This window comes from Siphateles boraxobius, unplaced genomic scaffold (assembly GCF_051911475.1).
Source record: "Siphateles boraxobius isolate OS27281-9 unplaced genomic scaffold, OSU_SipBor_1 137, whole genome shotgun sequence".
NCBI lineage: Eukaryota > Metazoa > Chordata > Actinopteri > Cypriniformes > Leuciscidae > Siphateles > Siphateles boraxobius.
The window spans coordinates 1113173-1132500 of NW_027508741.1; the positions used below are offsets into that span (position 1 = coordinate 1113173).

Below are 19328 nucleotides of genomic sequence, written 5' to 3' on the forward strand. Positions count from 1 at the left end.
TGGGTCAAATACAGAATACGGAGAGAGGTTAAAGTAAATAAACCTCATCCAATCAAGTCCATTCGACATGTGCATCTCTTCTCCCAGAAAATGTAAATGCACAACCATGATAAAGTTCATCTGAAGTCTTCTGAATCAATGTTCAGTTCAGTTCACATGTCATCCAAAAATCAAAAGGAAACAAAATAATTGCAAAGGAAACGTAAATCCAATAATGCTTTAATTTCTGCTGATCTAGCCAGAACTAGGCCTTAGTTGAATTAAGACTTTTGAAGTAGCTTTTATAAACATGCCTTTAAAAACATTACTGGTGTGACAAAACAATGACACTGATGATATGATATGATATGATATGTCAGTGCAAGTTGCTTTGGGTTGAGACAGATCAAACATGCATTTTAGTATGCGACTAGATAGACTCAAGCCTCGTCTGTGAAACCAGGCAAAATTGTATTCTATTACACTAATAATGATATGAATGAGAATGAGAATTGAGTAGCTATAATGGAAATTAAATAAGTAAAAAAAATAATAAAGAGAGGGAGAGTGAAAGAGACGGATTGACCTGGCTCCCGAAGGAAGAGCGACTGTGCCCTCACTGCACAGAGAAACAGAGCTACACTTTTTGACATCCTGCCCCAATTACACAAACATTAGGGACACTTTCTATCCCCTTTTCACAACCCAACAGAAAGACTTCCATCAGAAATCAAATATGGACAAACTCCCACTCCTGCTAGGAGAATGTCCAGAGAGTTCAAACCTGGTGTGTGTGTGTGTGTGTTTGTGTGTGTGTGTGTGTGCGTGTGTGTGTGTGTGTGTGTGTGTGTGTGTGAGAGAGAGAGTGTGCATGTGCGTGCGTGCATGAGTGTGTGTGTGTGTGTGTGTGAGTGTGTGTGTGAGTGAGTGTGTGTGTGTCTGTGTGTGCGTGCATGAGTGTGCGTGCGTGCGTGTATTTGTGTGTGCGTGCGTGTATTTGTGTGCGTGTGTGTGTGTGTGTGTGTGTGTGTGTGGTGTGTGTGTGGTGTGTGTGTGTGTGTGTGTGTGTGTGTGTGTGTGTGTGTGTGTGTGTGTGTGTGTGTGTGTGTGTGTGCGTGTGCGTGCGTGCGTGTATTTGAGTGTGCGTGCGTGTATTTGTGTGTGTGTGTGTGTGTGTGTGTGTGTGTGTGTGTGTGTGTGTGTCTGAGGTCCTGTCACGAAAAAAGAGCCTCCGGTAGGACAGAGCTACCAACTATACACCTAGACACTGATATAAATATTAGAAGATTAAACATCTTTATTGCTATGTTTATTTTCATGTAAAAAGGTTTATATATATATATATATAATGTAAAAGGATTCTTTCACCATGCCAATAAAGCTATTTGAATCTTGAATCTTGAAGAGAGAGAGAGAGAGAGAGAGAGAGAGGGAGAGAGAGAATGAATTAAAATATTTATTTCTTTATTTGGTTTTAGGGAGAAATGTGACCTCTGAACCTGTTCTTGCCTGTTTTCATGAGATTCACCCTCGCTCTACCTCATGAAATACGATATTCTTGCATGAATTGAGTTGCTCAACATATACAAGATTCCTTTTCTGCAGATGCATAGTTTCCATGTTGCAGGTTATGGCCTGGAGGCTTTAGGTCAATCAGAGATGTGTGATTAACATGGGGGAGAAACAGGACTTGTTTCTCTGTACTAAAAGAAGTGCAAAGTATCTTCTTTTAAATGCTAAATACTGAATTCGTTCTCTCGTGCCTTATTCTATGCCACCAACTTCTCTTTTTGCTTGTAGTCAACAGGAAATCTGCAAAACCACAGACTGTTAAACAAACAGGCTGCCGGTTTCAACACGCAAGTCTTTCAGAGCTGTTGAGCGTCATTATTAATATTATAATAAAAAAGCACAGCATTCAAACTAAAGTTTGTTTAGCAGAGTGTATCAACAGTGCATTTCTATACTGGAAGCTATTCAGCCTGTGCAAATGAAACGGGCCAAATAAATAGGGGTGGATCAGGGCCATAAAGAGAGGAACAGGAAGAGACAAGTAGACTGTGAGACAGTTGTTGAGGCATCGTGTCAGCTTTTAGCTCTTTTCAGACTCGTTTGTGAGAGACGCTCATAAGTTTGGCTGAGATATGTGGGAGTTAATGCATGTTCGTACACGGAGGTGAGATGCATGTGGGCTTTACTTGACATTCCGCCCAGAGGACCTCATTTTAACTCTTCTAAGGTCGAGAAGGTAAGCAGGGCCGTAAAATGTCACCCAACATCTAAGTTAGCCGACTGAAATAAGTAGAGATATTGTTACGCATTGAAAACATTTAATCTAGTTGTCATATTTGATGCTTTAAAAAAAGTGGCATTAGATGATATATATGACGCCGTATGGCTCATATGTTTTGACTTGTACAATATATGGAAATTGGGAGTCTGCATTTTTATAGGTTCTCATATCTCCTTCTATGGAGAGCTCTACAGACGTAATGATGGATTTATCCGAGGTCAAAGTTGAAACCTCAGCGGACGACAAGGATTTGGAAGCTCTTCTCATTCTGGAAGAAGGGGACGAACCTTCGGATGTGATAAACAGCGGAGAGAGAGGAAGGAGCGTACTGAGAGTTCGGACGGCTGATGAAAACACAGAGGGAAGCTCACATGATCACAACAATGTCCAAGTAGGGATAAGTGAGAGTGAAGCAATAGAAATGATCGAGGAGAGTCTAGAGCGTCAGGTGGACGATCACATGGGCTGTGAGAATGATACAGAAAATGAGGAGGGATTGTCAAGCGGGATGACTGAACAAAACAAGATGCCAGAAGAAAAACCAAATGCTCAAGCTGAAGTAAAGCTGCGGCCCAAAGACAGATTGAGTCCTCATGATGCAAAGCCAATGGTAAAGTTGTATAATAATAATAATAATAATGTGTCTAAATTCATTTAGAAGATGCATGGCTTGACAAATGCCGTTTCTTTCCTGTGCTGACGTGTTTGAGGCGGGACTGCTGAAGGGCTCGTCTCTTCTAGTTTTTAAGCTGTGAAATATGCTATCAGATAATGCTTAGCCTATTCATTAGACTTTTTATATTTTTTTAGCATATATATATTAGTATAAACACTGTTCAAAAGTTTGGGGTCTGTAAGATTTCTTTAATGTTTTTTCAAAGTCTCTCCTGCTCACCGTGGCTGTATTTATTTGATACAGTAAATTTTTAAAAATATTTTTGCAATGTAAAACTTTGTTTTCTATGTGAATATATACTAAAGTGTAATTCATTCCTGTGATCGAAGCTGAATTTTCAGCATTTAAAGTCATAATTATCTGCGTATGCAATCCATTGTACTTTTGTAATCTGACAATCTTATATTATTATTACATTATTATTATTATGATTTTTTTGTACCAGGCCCATATACATTTAATTTTCATTATTATTAATAAAGTTTTTCATATTATTATTACTAATATTATTAAACAGTTAATAATATTTTTTAAATCCTATTATTATTCTTTTGAAAAAACGAATAATAATAAAAACACACATATTTAATTTTTAAAATTAAATTAATTTTTAAAGTTTTTATTATTATTATTAAAGTTTTTATTATTATTATTATTATTTTTTTAAAACCAGGCCCACATATATTTCATTTTTGTAATTATTATAATTAAAGTCTTTTATATTATTATTGTTATTATTATCATTGTGGTGTTGAATAAAGTTCATAATAATAAAAAATAAATATTCATATATATATATATATATATATATATATATATATATATATATATATATATAGGGCCTATATACATGTAATTAAAGCTTTTTATAATTTAAATATTATTATTATCATGAGAAAGGTGATAATAATTTTACTTTCGTAATCTGACATTTATAGGTGAACAACTATATTCAGTAAGAACATGGATATACATACACACACACACACACACACACACACACACACACACACACACACACACACACACACACACATATATACACAGGGGTGTCCATGTTCTTACTGAATTTTTTCACCCATAAATATCAGATTACGAAAGTACAATTATTATCACATAATATCACATAATATATATAATATTGCTTTGTTAAGCAATCTGAAACTAAGCCATATCTAGAATCGTGTGGATGTTTAGATGTGCTATGATCTGTTTTCCGTGTGCTCAGGTTAAAAGGTTATCTACAGATTTCCCTGACGCTCTGTGTGAGCTGTTGTTCGCGTTACAGGAGGGCCGACGGCTCAACGACCAGCGCTGTTCGTTCCGCCTGGAACACCGTAGAAGATGCTACTCCGAGCCCAGCACTCCTCGACACAGCCAGAGAGGTGAAGACACACACATTACAGCACAATAACACACTAACTCCGAGCCCAGCACTCCTCGACACATCCAGAGAGGTGAAGACACACACATTACAGCACAATAACACACTAACTCCGAGCCCATCACTCCTCGTCACAGCCAGAGAGGTGAAGACACACACATTACAGCACAATAACACACTAACTCCGAGCCCAGCACTCCTCGACACAGCCGGAGAGGTGAAGACACACACATTACAGCACAATAACACACTAACTCCGAGCCCAGCACTCCTCGACACAGCCAGAGAGGTGAAGACACACACATTACAGCACAATAAAACACTAACTCTGAGCCCAGCACTCCTCGACACAGCCGGAGAGGTGAAGACACACACATTACAGCACAATAACACACTAACTCCGAGCCCAGCACTCCTCGACACAGCCAGAGAGGTGAAGACACACACATTACAGCACAATAACACACTAACTCCGAGCCCAGCACTCCTCGACACAGCCGGAGAGGTGAAGACACACACATTACAGCACAATAACACACTAACTCCGAGCCCAGCACTCCTCGACACAGCCGGAGAGGTGAAGACACACACATTACAGCACAATAACACACTAACTCCGAGCCCAGCACTCCTCGACACATCCAGAGAGGTGAAGACACACACATTACAGCACAATAACACACTAACTCCGAGCCCAGCACTCCTCGACACAGCCAGAGAGGTGAAGACACACACATTACAGCACAATAACACACTAACTCTGAGCCCAGCACTCCTCGACACATCCAGAGAGGTGAAGACACACACATTACAGCACAATAACACACTAACTCCGAGCCCAGCACTCCTCGACACAGCCGGAGAGGTGAAGACACACACATTACAGCACAATAACACACTAACTCTGAGCCCAGCACTCCTCGACACAGCCGGAGAGGTGAAGACACACACATTACAGCACAATAACACACTAACTCCGAGCCCAGCACTCCTCGACACAGCCAGAGAGGTGAAGACACACACATTACAGCACAATAACACACTAACTCTGAGCCCAGCACTCCTCGACACATCCAGAGAGGTGAAGACACACACATTACAGCACAATAACACACTAACTCCGAGCCCAGCACTCCTCGACACAGCCAGAGAGGTGAAGACACACACATTACAGCACAATAACACACTAACTCCGAGCCCAGCACTCCTTGACACAGCCGGAGAGGTGAAGACACACACATTACAGCACAATAACACACTAACTCCGAGCCCAGCACTCCTCGACACAGCCGGAGAGGTGAAGACACACACATTACAGCACAATAACACACTAACTCCGAGCCCAGCACTCCTCGACACAGCCGGAGAGGTGAAGACACACACATCACAGCACAATAACACACTAACTCCGAGCCCAGCACTCCTCGTCACAGCCAGAGAGGTGAAGACACACACATTACAGCACAATAACACACTAACTCCGAGCCCAGCACTCCTCGACACATCCAGAGAGGTGAAGACACACACATTACAGCACAATAACACACTAACTCTGAGCCCATCACTCCTCGTCACAGCCAGAGAGGCGAAGACACACACATTACAGCACAATAACACACTAACTCCGAGCCCAGCACTCCTCGACACAGCCGGAGAGGTGAAGACACACACATTACAGCACAATAACACACTAACTCCGAGCCCAGCACTCCTCGACACAGCCGGAGAGGTGAAGACACACACATTACAGCACAATAACACACTAACTCCGAGCCCAGCACTCCTCGTCACAGCCAGAGAGGTGAAGACACACACATTACAGCACAATAACACACTAACTCCGAGCCCAGCACTCCTCGACACATCCAGAGAGGTGAAGACACACACATTACAGCACAATAACACACTAACTCCGAGCCCAGCACTCCTCGACACAGCCAGAGAGGTGAAGACACACACATTACAGCACAATAACACACTAACTCCGAGCCCAGCACTCCTCGACACAGCCGGAGAGGTGAAGACACACACATTACAGCACAATAACACACTAACTCCGAGCCCAGCACTCCTCGACACAGCCGGAGAGGTGAAGACACACACATTACAGCACAATAAAACACTAACTGCGAGCCCAGCACTCCTCGACACAGCCAGAGAGGTGAAGACACACACATTACAGCACAATAACACACTAACTCCGAGCCCAGCACTCCTCGACACAGCCAGAGAGGTGAAGACACACACATTACAGCACAATAACACACTAACTCCGAGCCCAGCACTCCTCGACACAGCCGGAGAGGTGAAGACACACACATTACAGCACAATAAAACACTAACTGCGAGCCCAGCACTCCTCGACACAGCCAGAGAGGTGAAGACACACACATCACAGCACAATAACACACTAACTCCGAGCCCAGCACTCCTCGACACAGCCGGAGAGGTGAAGACACACACATTACAGCACAATAACACACTTACTCCGAGCCCAGCACTCCTCGACACAGCCGGAGAGGTGAAGACACACACATTACAGCACAATAACACACTAACTCCGAGCCCAGCACTCCTCGACACAGCCAGAGAGGTGAAGACACACACATTACAGCACAATAACACACTAACTCCGAGCCCAGCACTCCTCGCCACAGCCGGAGAGGTGAAGACACACACATTACAGCACAATAACACACTAACTCCGAGCCCAGCACTCCTCGACACAGCCAGAGAGGTGAAGACACACACATTACAGCACAATAACACACTAACTCCGAGCCCAGCACTCCTCGACACAGCCAGAGAGGTGAAGACACACACATTACAGCACAATAACACACTAACTGCGAGCCCAGCACTCCTCGACACAGCCGGAGAGGTGAAGACACACACATTACAGCACAATAACACACTAACTCCGAGCCCAGCACTCCTCGACAGAGCCGGAGAGGTGAAGACACACACATTACAGCACAATAAAACACTAACTGCGAGCCCAGCACTCCTCGACACAGCCAGAGAGGTGAAGACACACACATTACAGCACAATAACACACTAACTCCGAGCCCAGCACTCCTCGACACAGCCAGAGAGGTGAAGACACACGCATTACAGCACAATAACACACTAACTGCGAGCCCAGCACTCCTCGACACAGCCAGAGAGGTGAAGACACACACATTACAGCACAATAACACACTAACTCCGAGCCCAGCACTCCTCGCCACAATCAGAGAGGTGAAGACACACACATTACAGCACAATAACACACTAACTCCGAGCCCAGCACTCCTCGCCACAGTCAGAGAGGTGAAGACACACACATTACAGCACAATAACACACTAACTGCGTGCCCAGCACTCCTCGACACAGCCAGAGAGGTGAAGACACACACATTACAGCACAATAACACACTAACTCCGAGCCCAGCACTCCTCGACACAGCCAGAGAGGTGAAGACACACACATTACAGCACAATAACACACTAACTCCGAGCCCAGCACTCCTCGACACAGCCAGAGAGGTGAAGACACACACATTACAGCACAATAACACACTAACTCCGAGCCCAGCACTCCTCGACACAGCCAGAGAGGTGAAGACACACACATTACAGCACAATAAAACACTAACTGCGAGCCCAGCACTCCTCGACACAGCCAGAGAGGTGAAGACACACACATTACAGCACAATAACACACTAACTCCGAGCCCAGCACTCCTCGACACAGCCAGAGAGGTGAAGACACACACATTACAGCACAATAACACACTAACTCCGAGCCCAGCACTCCTCGACACAGCCGGAGAGGTGAAGACACACACATTACAGCACAATAACACACTAACTCCGAGCCCAGCACTCCTCGACACAGCCGGAGAGGTGAAGACACACACATTACAGCACAATAACACACTAACTCCGAGCCCAGCACTCCTCGACACAGCCAGAGAGGTGAAGACACACACATTACAGCACAATAACACACTAACTCCGAGCCCAGCACTCCTCGACACAGCCAGAGAGGTGAAGACACACACATTACAGCACAATAACACACTAACTCCGAGCCCAGCACTCCTCGACACAGCCGGAGAGGTGAAGACACACACATTACAGCACAATAACACACTAACTCCGAGCCCAGCACTCCTCGACACAGCCGGAGAGGTGAAGACACACACATTACAGCACAATAACACACTAACTCCGAGCCCAGCACTTCATCGACACAGCCAGAGAGGTGAAGACACACACATTACAGCACAATAACACACTAACTCCGAGCCCAGCACTCCTCGACACAGCCAGAGAGGTGAAGACACACACATTACAGCACAATAAAACACTAACTCTGAGCCCAGCAATCCTCGACACAGCCGGAGAGGTGAAGACACACACATTACAGCACAATAAAACACTAGCTCTGAGCCCAGCAATCCTCGACACAGCCTGAGAGGTGAAGACACACACATTACAGCACAATAACACACTAACTTCGAGCCCAGCACTCCTCGACACAGCCTGAGAGGTGAAGACACACACATTACAGCACAATAACACACTAACTTCGAGCCCAGCACTCCTCGACACAGCCGGAGAGGTGAAGACACACACATTACAGCACAATAACACACTAACTCCGAGCCCAGCACTCCTCGACACAGCCAGAGAGGTGAAGACACACACATTACAGCACAATAACACACTAACTCCGAGCCCAGCACTCCTCGCCACACAGCCAGAGAGGTGAAGACACACACATTACAGCACATTAACACACTAACTCCGAGCCCAGCACTCCTCGACACAGCCAGAGAGGTGAAGACACACACATTACAGCACAATAACACACTAACTCCGAGCCCAGCACTCCTCGACACAGCCAGAGAGGTGAAGACACACACATTACAGCACAATAACACACTAACTGCGAGCCCAGCACTCCTCGACACAGCCAGAGAGGTGAAGACACACACATTACAGCACAATAACACACTAACTCCGAGCCCAGCACTCCTCGCCACAGTCAGAGAGGTGAAGACACACACATTACAGCACAATAACACACTAACTGCGAGCCCAGCAATCCTCGACACAGCCTGAGAGGTGAAGACACACACATTACAGCACAATAACACACTAACTTCGAGCCCAGCACTCCTCGACACAGCCGGAGAGGTGAAGACACACACATTACTGCACAATAACACACTAACTCCGAGCCCAGCACTCCTCGACACAGCCAGAGAGGTGAAGACACACACATTACAGCACAATAACACACTAACTCCGAGCCCAGCACTCCTCGACACAGCCAGAGAGGTGAAGACACACACACATTACAGCACAATAACACACTAACTCCGAGCCCAGCACTCCTCGACACAGCCAGAGAGGTGAAGACACACACATTACAGCACAATAAAACACTAACTGCGAGCCCAGCACTCCTCGACACAGCCAGAGAGGTGAAGACACACACATTACAGCACAATAACACACTAACTCCGAGCCCAGCACTCCTCGACACAGCCGGAGAGGTGAAGACACACACATTACAGCACAATAACACACTAACTCCGAGCCCAGCACTCCTCGACACAGCCGGAGAGGTGAAGACACACACATTACAGCACAATAACACACTAACTCCGAGCCCAGCACTCCTCGACACAGCCGGAGAGGTGAAGACACACACATCACAGCACAATAACACACTAACTCCGAGCCCAGCACTCCTCGTCACAGCCAGAGAGGTGAAGACACACACATTACAGCACAATAACACACTAACTCCGAGCCCAGCACTCCTCGACACAGCCAGAGAGGTGAAGACACACACATTACAGCACAATAACACACTAACTCCGAGCCCAGCACTCCTCGCCACACAGCCAGAGAGGTGAAGACACACACATTACAGCACATTAACACACTAACTCCGAGCCCAGCACTCCTCGACACAGCCAGAGAGGTGAAGACACACACATTACAGCACAATAACACACTAACTCCGAGCCCAGCACTCCTCGACACAGCCAGAGAGGTGAAGACACACACATTACAGCACAATAACACACTAACTCCGAGCCCAGCACTCCTCGACACAGCCAGAGAGGTGAAGACACACACATTACAGCACAATAACACACTAACTCCGAGCCCAGCACTCCTCGCCACAGTCAGAGAGGTGAAGACACACACATTACAGCACAATAACACACTAACTGCGAGCCCAGCAATCCTCGACACAGCCTGAGAGGTGAAGACACACACATTACAGCACAATAACACACTAACTTCGAGCCCAGCACTCCTCGACACAGCCAGAGAGGTGAAGACACACACATTACAGCACAATAACACACTAACTCCGAGCCCAGCACTCCTCGCCACAGTCAGAGAGGTGAAGACACACACATTACAGCACAATAACACACTAACTCCGAGCCCAGCACTCCTCGTCACAGCCAGAGAGGTGAAGACACACACATTACAGCACAATAACACACTAACTCCGAGCCCAGCACTCCTCGACACAGCCAGAGAGGTGAAGACACACACATTACAGCACAATAACACACTAACTCCGAGCCCAGCACTCCTCGCCACACAGCCAGAGAGGTGAAGACACACACATTACAGCACATTAACACACTAACTCCGAGCCCAGCACTCCTCGACACAGCCAGAGAGGTGAAGACACACACATTACAGCACAATAACACACTAACTCCGAGCCCAGCACTCCTCGACACAGCCAGAGAGGTGAAGACACACACATTACAGCACAATAACACACTAACTGCGAGCCCAGCACTCCTCGACACAGCCAGAGAGGTGAAGACACACACATTACAGCACAATAACACACTAACTGCGAGCCCAGCAATCCTCGACACAGCCTGAGAGGTGAAGACACACACATTACAGCACAATAACACACTAACTTCGAGCCCAGCACTCCTCGACACAGCCGGAGAGGTGAAGACACACACATTACAGCACAATAACACACTAACTCCGAGCCCAGCACTCCTCGACACAGCCAGAGAGGTGAAGACACACACATTACAGCACAATAACACACTAACTCCGAGCCCAGCACTCCTCGACACAGCCAGAGAGGTGAAGACACACACATTACAGCACAATAACACACTAACTCCGAGCCCAGCACTCCTCGACACAGCCAGAGAGGTGAAGACACAAGCATTACAGCACAATAAAACACTAACTGCGAGCCCAGCACTCCTCGACACAGCCAGAGAGGTGAAGACACACACATTACAGCACAATAACACACTAACTCCGAGCCCAGCACTCCTCGACACAGCCAGAGAGGTGAAGACACACACATTACAGCACAATAACACACTAACTCCGAGCCCAGCACTCCTCGACACAGCCGGAGAGGTGAAGACACACACATTACAGCACAATAACACACTAACTCCGAGCCCAGCACTCCTCGACACAGCCAGAGAGGTGAAGACACACACATTACAGCACAATAACACACTAACTCCGAGCCCAGCACTCCTCGACACAGCTGGAGAGGTGAAGACACACACATTACAGCACAATAACACACTAACTCCGAGCCCAGCACTCCTCGACACAGCCGGAGAGGTGAAGACACACACATTACAGCACAATAACACACTAACTCCGAGCCCAGCACTCCTCGACACAGCCAGAGAGGTGAAGACACACACATTACAGCACAATAAAACACTAACTCTGAGCCCAGCAATCCTCGACACAGCCGGAGAGGTGAAGACACACACATTACAGCACAATAAAACACTAGCTCTGAGCCCAGCAATCCTCGACACAGCCTGAGAGGTGAAGACACACACATTACAGCACAATAAAACACTAACTTCGAGCCCAGCACTCCTCGACACAGCCGGAGAGGTGAAGACACACACATTACAGCACAATAACACACTAACTCCGAGCCCAGCACTCCTCGACACAGCCAGAGAGGTGAAGACACACACATTACAGCACAATAACACACTAACTCCGAGCCCAGCACTCCTCGCCACACAGCCAGAGAGGTGAAGACACACACATTACAGCACAATAACACACTAACTCCGAGCCCAGCACTCCTCGACACAGCCAGAGAGGTGAAGACACACACATTACAGCACATTAACACACTAACTCCGAGCCCAGCACTCCTCGACACAGCCAGAGAGGTGAAGACACACACATTACAGCACAATAACACACTAACTCCGAGCCCAGCACTCCTCGACACAGCCGGAGAGGTGAAGACACACACATTACAGCACAATAAAACACTAACTCCGAGCCCAGCAATCCTCGACACAGCCGGAGAGGTGAAGACACACACATTACAGCACAATAACACACTAACTTCGAGCCCAGCACTCCTCGACACAGCCGGAGAGGTGAAGACACACACATTACAGCACAATAACACACTAACTCCGAGCCCAGCACTCCTCGACACAGCCAGAGAGGTGAAGACACACACATTACAGCACAATAACACACTAACTCCGAGCCCAGCACTCCTCGACACAGCCAGAGAGGTGAAGACACACACATTACAGCACAATAACACACTAACTCTGAGCCCAGCAATCCTCGCCACAGCCTGAGAGGTGAAGACACACACATTACAGCACAATAACACACTAACTCCGAGCCCAGCACTCCTCGACACAGCCAGAGAGGTGAAGACACACACATTACAGCACATTAACACACTAACTCCGAGCCCAGCACTCCTCGACACAGCCAGAGAGGTGAAGACACACACATTACAGCACAATAACACACTAACTCCGAGCCCAGCACTCCTCGACACAGCCGGAGAGGTGAAGACACACACATTACAGCACAATAACACACTAACTTCGAGCCCAGCACTCCTCGACACAGCCGGAGAGGTGAAGACACACACATTACAGCACAATAACACACTAACTCCGAGCCCAGCACTCCTCGTCACAGCCAGAGAGGTGAAGACACACACATTACAGCACAATAACACACTAACTCCGAGCCCAGCACTCCTCGACACAGCCAGAGAGGTGAAGACACACACATCACAGCACAATAACACACTAACTCCGAGCCCAGCACTCCTCGACACAGCCAGAGAGGTGAAGACACACACATTACAGCACAATAACACACTAACTCCGAGCCCAGCACTCCTCGACACAGCCAGAGAGGTGAAGACACACACATCACAGCACAATAACACACTAACTCCGAGCCCAGCACTCCTCGACACAGCCAGAGAGGTGAAGACACACACATTACAGCACATTAACACACTAACTCCGAGCCCAGCACTCCTCGACACAGCCAGAGAGGTGAAGACACACACATCACAGCATTATAAGACATGCTCTCATGACCAATGTTGGGGGTAACTCATTTCAAGTAACTTGAGTTACATAATCAGATTACTTTTTCAAGTAACTAAAGTAACGCGTTACTTTTTCAATTTATGAAAATTGCTTTTTTTACTTTTTCAACAAAATATCTATGTTACTCTTTCAAATAAGTAACGCTAGTTACTTTTTCACATTTATTGACTGACAGCTCTCCTGGGGACCCATGTTGAGAGAAATAAAGTGAGGAGGTGTTGTGTGTAAACATGATGGTTGTTTTAGCCCTAGACTAAATGTGAACATGCATTTACTCATCTCACTTGCACGAAAACACAAAATGAATAAAAACAGTAGGGAGAAGGCAGAAAATAAAAGTGAGAAAACCAGACAGGTTTTAATAATGAGACATGAAACGTGGGGTTAATTCTAAGGGAGCAAGGGAGAGACAAGCGATAAGAAACAGGGTTAACTTTCCTTGCTATGCGAGAAGGGCCGATCATAGACTGTCTGTGACGTCACCCATAGACTTTCTGAAGAACGGTTTTGAGGCCGTTAATAGGGGGTATGGGCGGCGACATCTCGGAAAATCTTTTCAGAAAGGATACAGAGGTGGTATGATGTGTTGTGTCAGATCATGGCCGAGACGTCAAATTTCAGGAACTCCACTCGGCGCAGCCCGTTATCAGCTGTCAATCACGCTGTCAATCAAAGTTAACCACGCCCCTATTTGTCATACATTTTATATCTAAATACAATGTAAACTAACGAGTTAGAAAAATTCACACTTCCGGGTAGGTTTCATTTTTCAGATTAGAATGTTGCCGCTTGGGGCCGATGTATTTCTGGGAAAGCTTCTTGGAATCGACCCGGATGGGACGGTTCTTAGTGGCTAACCAAACTCTTTGACCTGTAAGTTAGCCTGGGTTTGGTGTCTCTGGGAGGTGCAAAGGAGATGTCAGGACAAAGCGCCAGGCCGAGGGAACACCAACTTGCACCTCTTCCTTTGTGAATAATGGGGGGGCGAGGGGAGGTTGGGGGTACCCGAACTGGCATTCGAAAGGCGATAATCGAGTAGCCGAGGAATGGAGGGTGTTGTGAGTATATTCAGATATAAGTGGCCCAAGACGTGGGATTACTGGCCGCCATAGTATACACTGCAAGGTAGTCTCCAGATCCTGATTAATCCGTTCCGTCCAAACCCGTCTCCATCCCGGTGTGATAACTCTTAAACCAGAGGGAACTGGATGATATTCTGATTGTTCCAAACCAATGCTGCCTGAATCTTAACTGTTCGTTCATTGGCCAGAGGAGGACTGCCCCCCCCGACTGAGCCTTGGTTCTCCCATGGTTTTTTCCTCCATTCTGCCCTGATGTAGTTTTGGTTCTTTGCCACTGTTGCCTTTTTCAACCTTTGTTGCCATTGGCTTGGCTTGCTTAGTTGGGGACATTAACGAACGTTAACGTGTCAATCAAAAAACTTTACTGCCGTACCATGAGTGCAGCAGGCGTAATGATATTTTCAGGCGCTGCGTCATGATGGCGCAGTGGATAAGACACATGCCTTTGGTGTGAGAGACCTGGGTTCGAATCCACTGTGAGTACCAATGTGTCCCTGAGCAAGACACTTAACCCTTAGTTGCTACAGAGGCGTGCGACCTCTGTAATATAGCAATTGTAAGTCGCTTTGGATAAAAGCGTCAGATAAATGTAAATGTAAAACTCACAGCACAGCAGGCAGCGAGGCAGACAGGAATCGAGGCAATCGAGTATAGTTCCTAGCCATATCAGCCTAGAAAATCGCAACTTTACATTTTCCGTCGGTCTTAGTGCACGATGTAACTACAGAAGAGTCCAGTTTTAAATAGGAAAAATATCGAAACACCTTAGTCATTTTTTTTTGGAGAAATGCTAATGGTCTTGTCCACTTCAATGATGTATGCTAAGCTATGCTGAAAGTGGTACCGCCAGAACCGGAGATCAACTGAATGGATTCAAAAACGGTAAAACTCAACAGTTTAACTCTGGGGGAGATGTAAAATTAGTATCCCTTTAACAATGTCTTTAATAACTTTTCATGGAACAAGTTTCAATCCCTTAGAAGCCTATGGAGCAGTGATCCAGCTCTCAGATTTAATCAAAAATATCTTAATTCGTGTTCCGAAGATGAACGAAGGTCTAATGGTGCGTTCACACCGGACGCGAATAGAGCGTCTAGCGCGAGTGATTTCAATGTTAAGTCAATGCAAAGACGCGTTACACGCTTAAAAAATTCCTGCGGCACGAATGAGGCGTAGAACACGGCGCGGTACACGCGAATTCGCCTCATTCGCGCGTCAAGTCACGCTAATGGCGCGAATAGCGCGAATTGAGCGTCTGGCGCATTCCGCGGCAATGATTTATTTAGTGCTTTTTGTGCATTCACCCATTTGACGCGAATTCGCGTCTGCCGCCCGAGTTGAAAAATCTGAACTTCTGCATTAAATTCGCACCGCGTTAACCAATCAGGAGCCAGCTTGCTGCTGTCACATGGTGAAGTAAATATTTTACCACATAAAAACTTGATTTTAATATATGATACATTAATTTTGTATGCTATTTATTCCATATCTAATCTAGATTATATGAAACAATATTATTATTCTAATGTAAAGACAACCAACATACTTCAGTGCAAGAACATAGTTAATCGTGTCTGTGTTGTTGTGTGAGGGGAAAAAGACACAAGACAGTTTAATCACTTTTGTAGTAGCCTAGGCTGGCTCCATTTATCATCAAAACAAAAATAAATTGCAGATTAGGTGGGTGAGGGCGAGGGCGAGGGCAAGGGTGATCCTCGCTCCGATGCGGGACAGCAGGTCATCAAACTGGGCGCGGGACAGGCGGAAGTACCGCTGAAAGCGGCCGTCATTCAGGCGCAGCTCCTGGAGCAAATGGTGAAACTCGCCGAACTGGGTTCGCCTCCAGGGGTCTGGTGGACCCAAATACGGCGATGATGATCCCTGCGCCGCTGTTCTGCTCTCCAGAGCAAATACAGAGCGATGACTCTCTCGATAAATGACCCATCAACAACAGAAATCTTGTAAAAAGATGGCCGCCAAAGGGGTTCGAAACTTTAGAAACGTTCGCCTGTGATGCGCGTAAATTTTCGCTTCAAACTTTTGTTTTTACACGCGTCAGTTTCACTCTTGTTGCGCGAATTGACACAAAGTGGTCAAGCGTCAAACTAGACGCGGTAGACGCGAATTTGACGCGCTATTCGCGTCCGGTGTGAACGCACAGTTACGGGGTTGAACAACATGAGGGAGAGTAATTACTGACAGAATCTTCATTTTTGGGTGAACTATCCCTTAAATGTAAAGTGTGACTGACGTGGCTCTCCCAGCACTGCTCATGACGGCTCTCTGCACACAGTGGTGTTCTCCTCCATGACGTCCCTGCAGAAGGAGGAGTTCTTCGACCTGCTGGCGACCTCTCAGGGCCGGCGCCTGGACGAGCAGCGAGCCGAGATCCCGAACGCCCCCCCGCCCGCCGAGATCCCGAACGCCCCCCCACCCGTCCTGAGCACGGCCAAACTGAGGAAGAGCAGCTGCAAGGTCACAGAGGTCACCCGGAAGCTTCCCACGCAAACACCCAAAGAGGACTTATACAACATGATCGTCAACTCGCAAGTGAGAGACACTGGAAGACACACATATAGTTCACCTAACACACGGGTTCTCAAACTTTTTAATGCCAAAAAAGTATGATTTGTATATATTCATGTATAAAAAGACACATCTAGACTAGTGAGAGAAAATAGTTAACATGATTTTGAAAACATGTTTGCAAATTTGTTTAAATTTTTTTTTTACTATATGAAGATTTGTTTTTATTACTCAGATTAATAAAATAGTTTTTTAGTATTAAGAAGCTAATAATTAAATTTTATTTTAACCAGGCACACATTTATTTTTTAATTGATAATTATTAAGATTTAACCCTAACCCTAAAAATTAAGTTTTTATATTATTATTATTTAATAATTACTTTTTTTACTAGGCCCATACTCATATACTCTATGTATGTATATACAGTATATATATATACAGTATATATATATATATATATATATATTAGTGCTGTCAAACTATTAAAATATTTAATCGCGATTAATCGCATTAATGCCATAGTTAACTCGCGATTAATCGCACATTTTTATCTATTCTAAATGTCCCTTGATTTCTATTTGTCTCATTATTTTTTCTAATTTTAATGCTCTTATCAACATGGAAAAGTGGATCAGCATTAAGTTTGTTCTTAGCTGTGATATCCATGTGCTTCTGTCTGAAGTCATCCATTGTAGAGCTTAGATCGGGCCCAAAAAAACCAAGCCCGACCCGAGCCCGTGCGCATTGTGTCCGAGCCCGGCCCGACACATAAACTGTAATTATGAGCCCAAGCCCGATTTAAACCCGTCAATTTTTTTCATACGTGGGTCGTTATAACTGAGGTTCTCAACTATTTTCTACGTTACTTTCTCCCGCCCGCAACATTTTTGTCCCGCTCCCGCCCACAAATACACTCTTTTTTTTGTAGGCTACCTCCAAATACTTTCGCCTACGTGTCGCCACCATACACATCAGCATAAATGCTCCTGATAAATTATTTGTTATTAAAGCATTAACACACAAACCACTGTTATAACATAAAAGCAAGCAGGCTACTGAGTGCATGGTTTGGCATGACTGAATGCACGCAAAGTGCGCTCCCTTAATAATTCCTAAAAAGCTGACATCAGTTCATCGCAATCTCACACATCTGTTATTATCAGTGAAGCTGACTGCACAATGCATCTTTCATAATATATACACTTTGTTTGTTATAATTTGAGGATTTGCCAGCTTACAGAATTCAGCACTGAACAAAAAGTCTGTTTTGAGCGGTGAGGGGAGTCTATTTTAAATGCTTCTGATGCTTCTTCATATGTCTGTGATTGGCTACATCCCTCAACGCTGCAAACATGTTATAAAAAGAAACTCTGGCCTGTAAATCGTTTCTATTTTGTTTTAGTTGTTCTTGTTGCTTTTCTGCAACATATGAATAAAAATGTATTAGTTTTTATGCTTTATTCATAGATATTTCTAGTTTGCGGGAGTCCCGCGAATCGTTTTATTCTCCCGTATCCGCACACAGAGTGAGTGCATTACCGCTCGAGCCCGCCCTCGCACTCGGCCATCAAATCTAGTCCCGAGCCGCACTCTATTGCGCTGAGAGTGCACGTCTCTAGATCGGCGTCTCGCGCTCGCGCCATCCACTCAAAACGTAACGTTAGCCTACTACTCTTTGGCCGGCGCGCAAGCCCAAACAAGTACGTGCGGCGTGCCTGTTGTTTTGTTTCCGGTCTAGCTATCCGGTGTGGTGTTGTTTGCTAGGCCAAAAAGAGCGTTAATCTCGCGATAAAAAAATTGACGCCGTTAAAATGTGTTTGCGTTAACGCCGTTAATAACGCGTTTAACGCACAGCACTAATATATATATAATTTTTTTTAATGATTATTGTTTAACTTTTTTATATTATTATTATTATGGTGATGAAAAAAAAATATATATACAGTATATATAATT

General features: G+C 45.5%; 1 protein-coding gene across 1 annotated transcript in view; it reads left to right on the top strand.

The window, feature by feature from the left end:
• The first annotated feature begins 1777 nt into the window (after positions 1-1777).
• The window catches only part of gpsm3 (G protein signaling modulator 3), an 18169-nt gene continuing 618 nt past the window's right edge, over positions 1778-19328 (top strand). The window contains exons 1-4 of the mRNA XM_077229921.1: positions 1778-2227; positions 2433-2882; positions 4177-4333; positions 17137-17393. Coding sequence (XP_077086036.1) covers positions 2165-2227; positions 2433-2882; positions 4177-4333; positions 17137-17393 — 927 coding nt within the window. The 5' untranslated portion in view covers positions 1778-2164. The remainder of the gene's footprint in view (positions 2228-2432; positions 2883-4176; positions 4334-17136; positions 17394-19328) is intronic.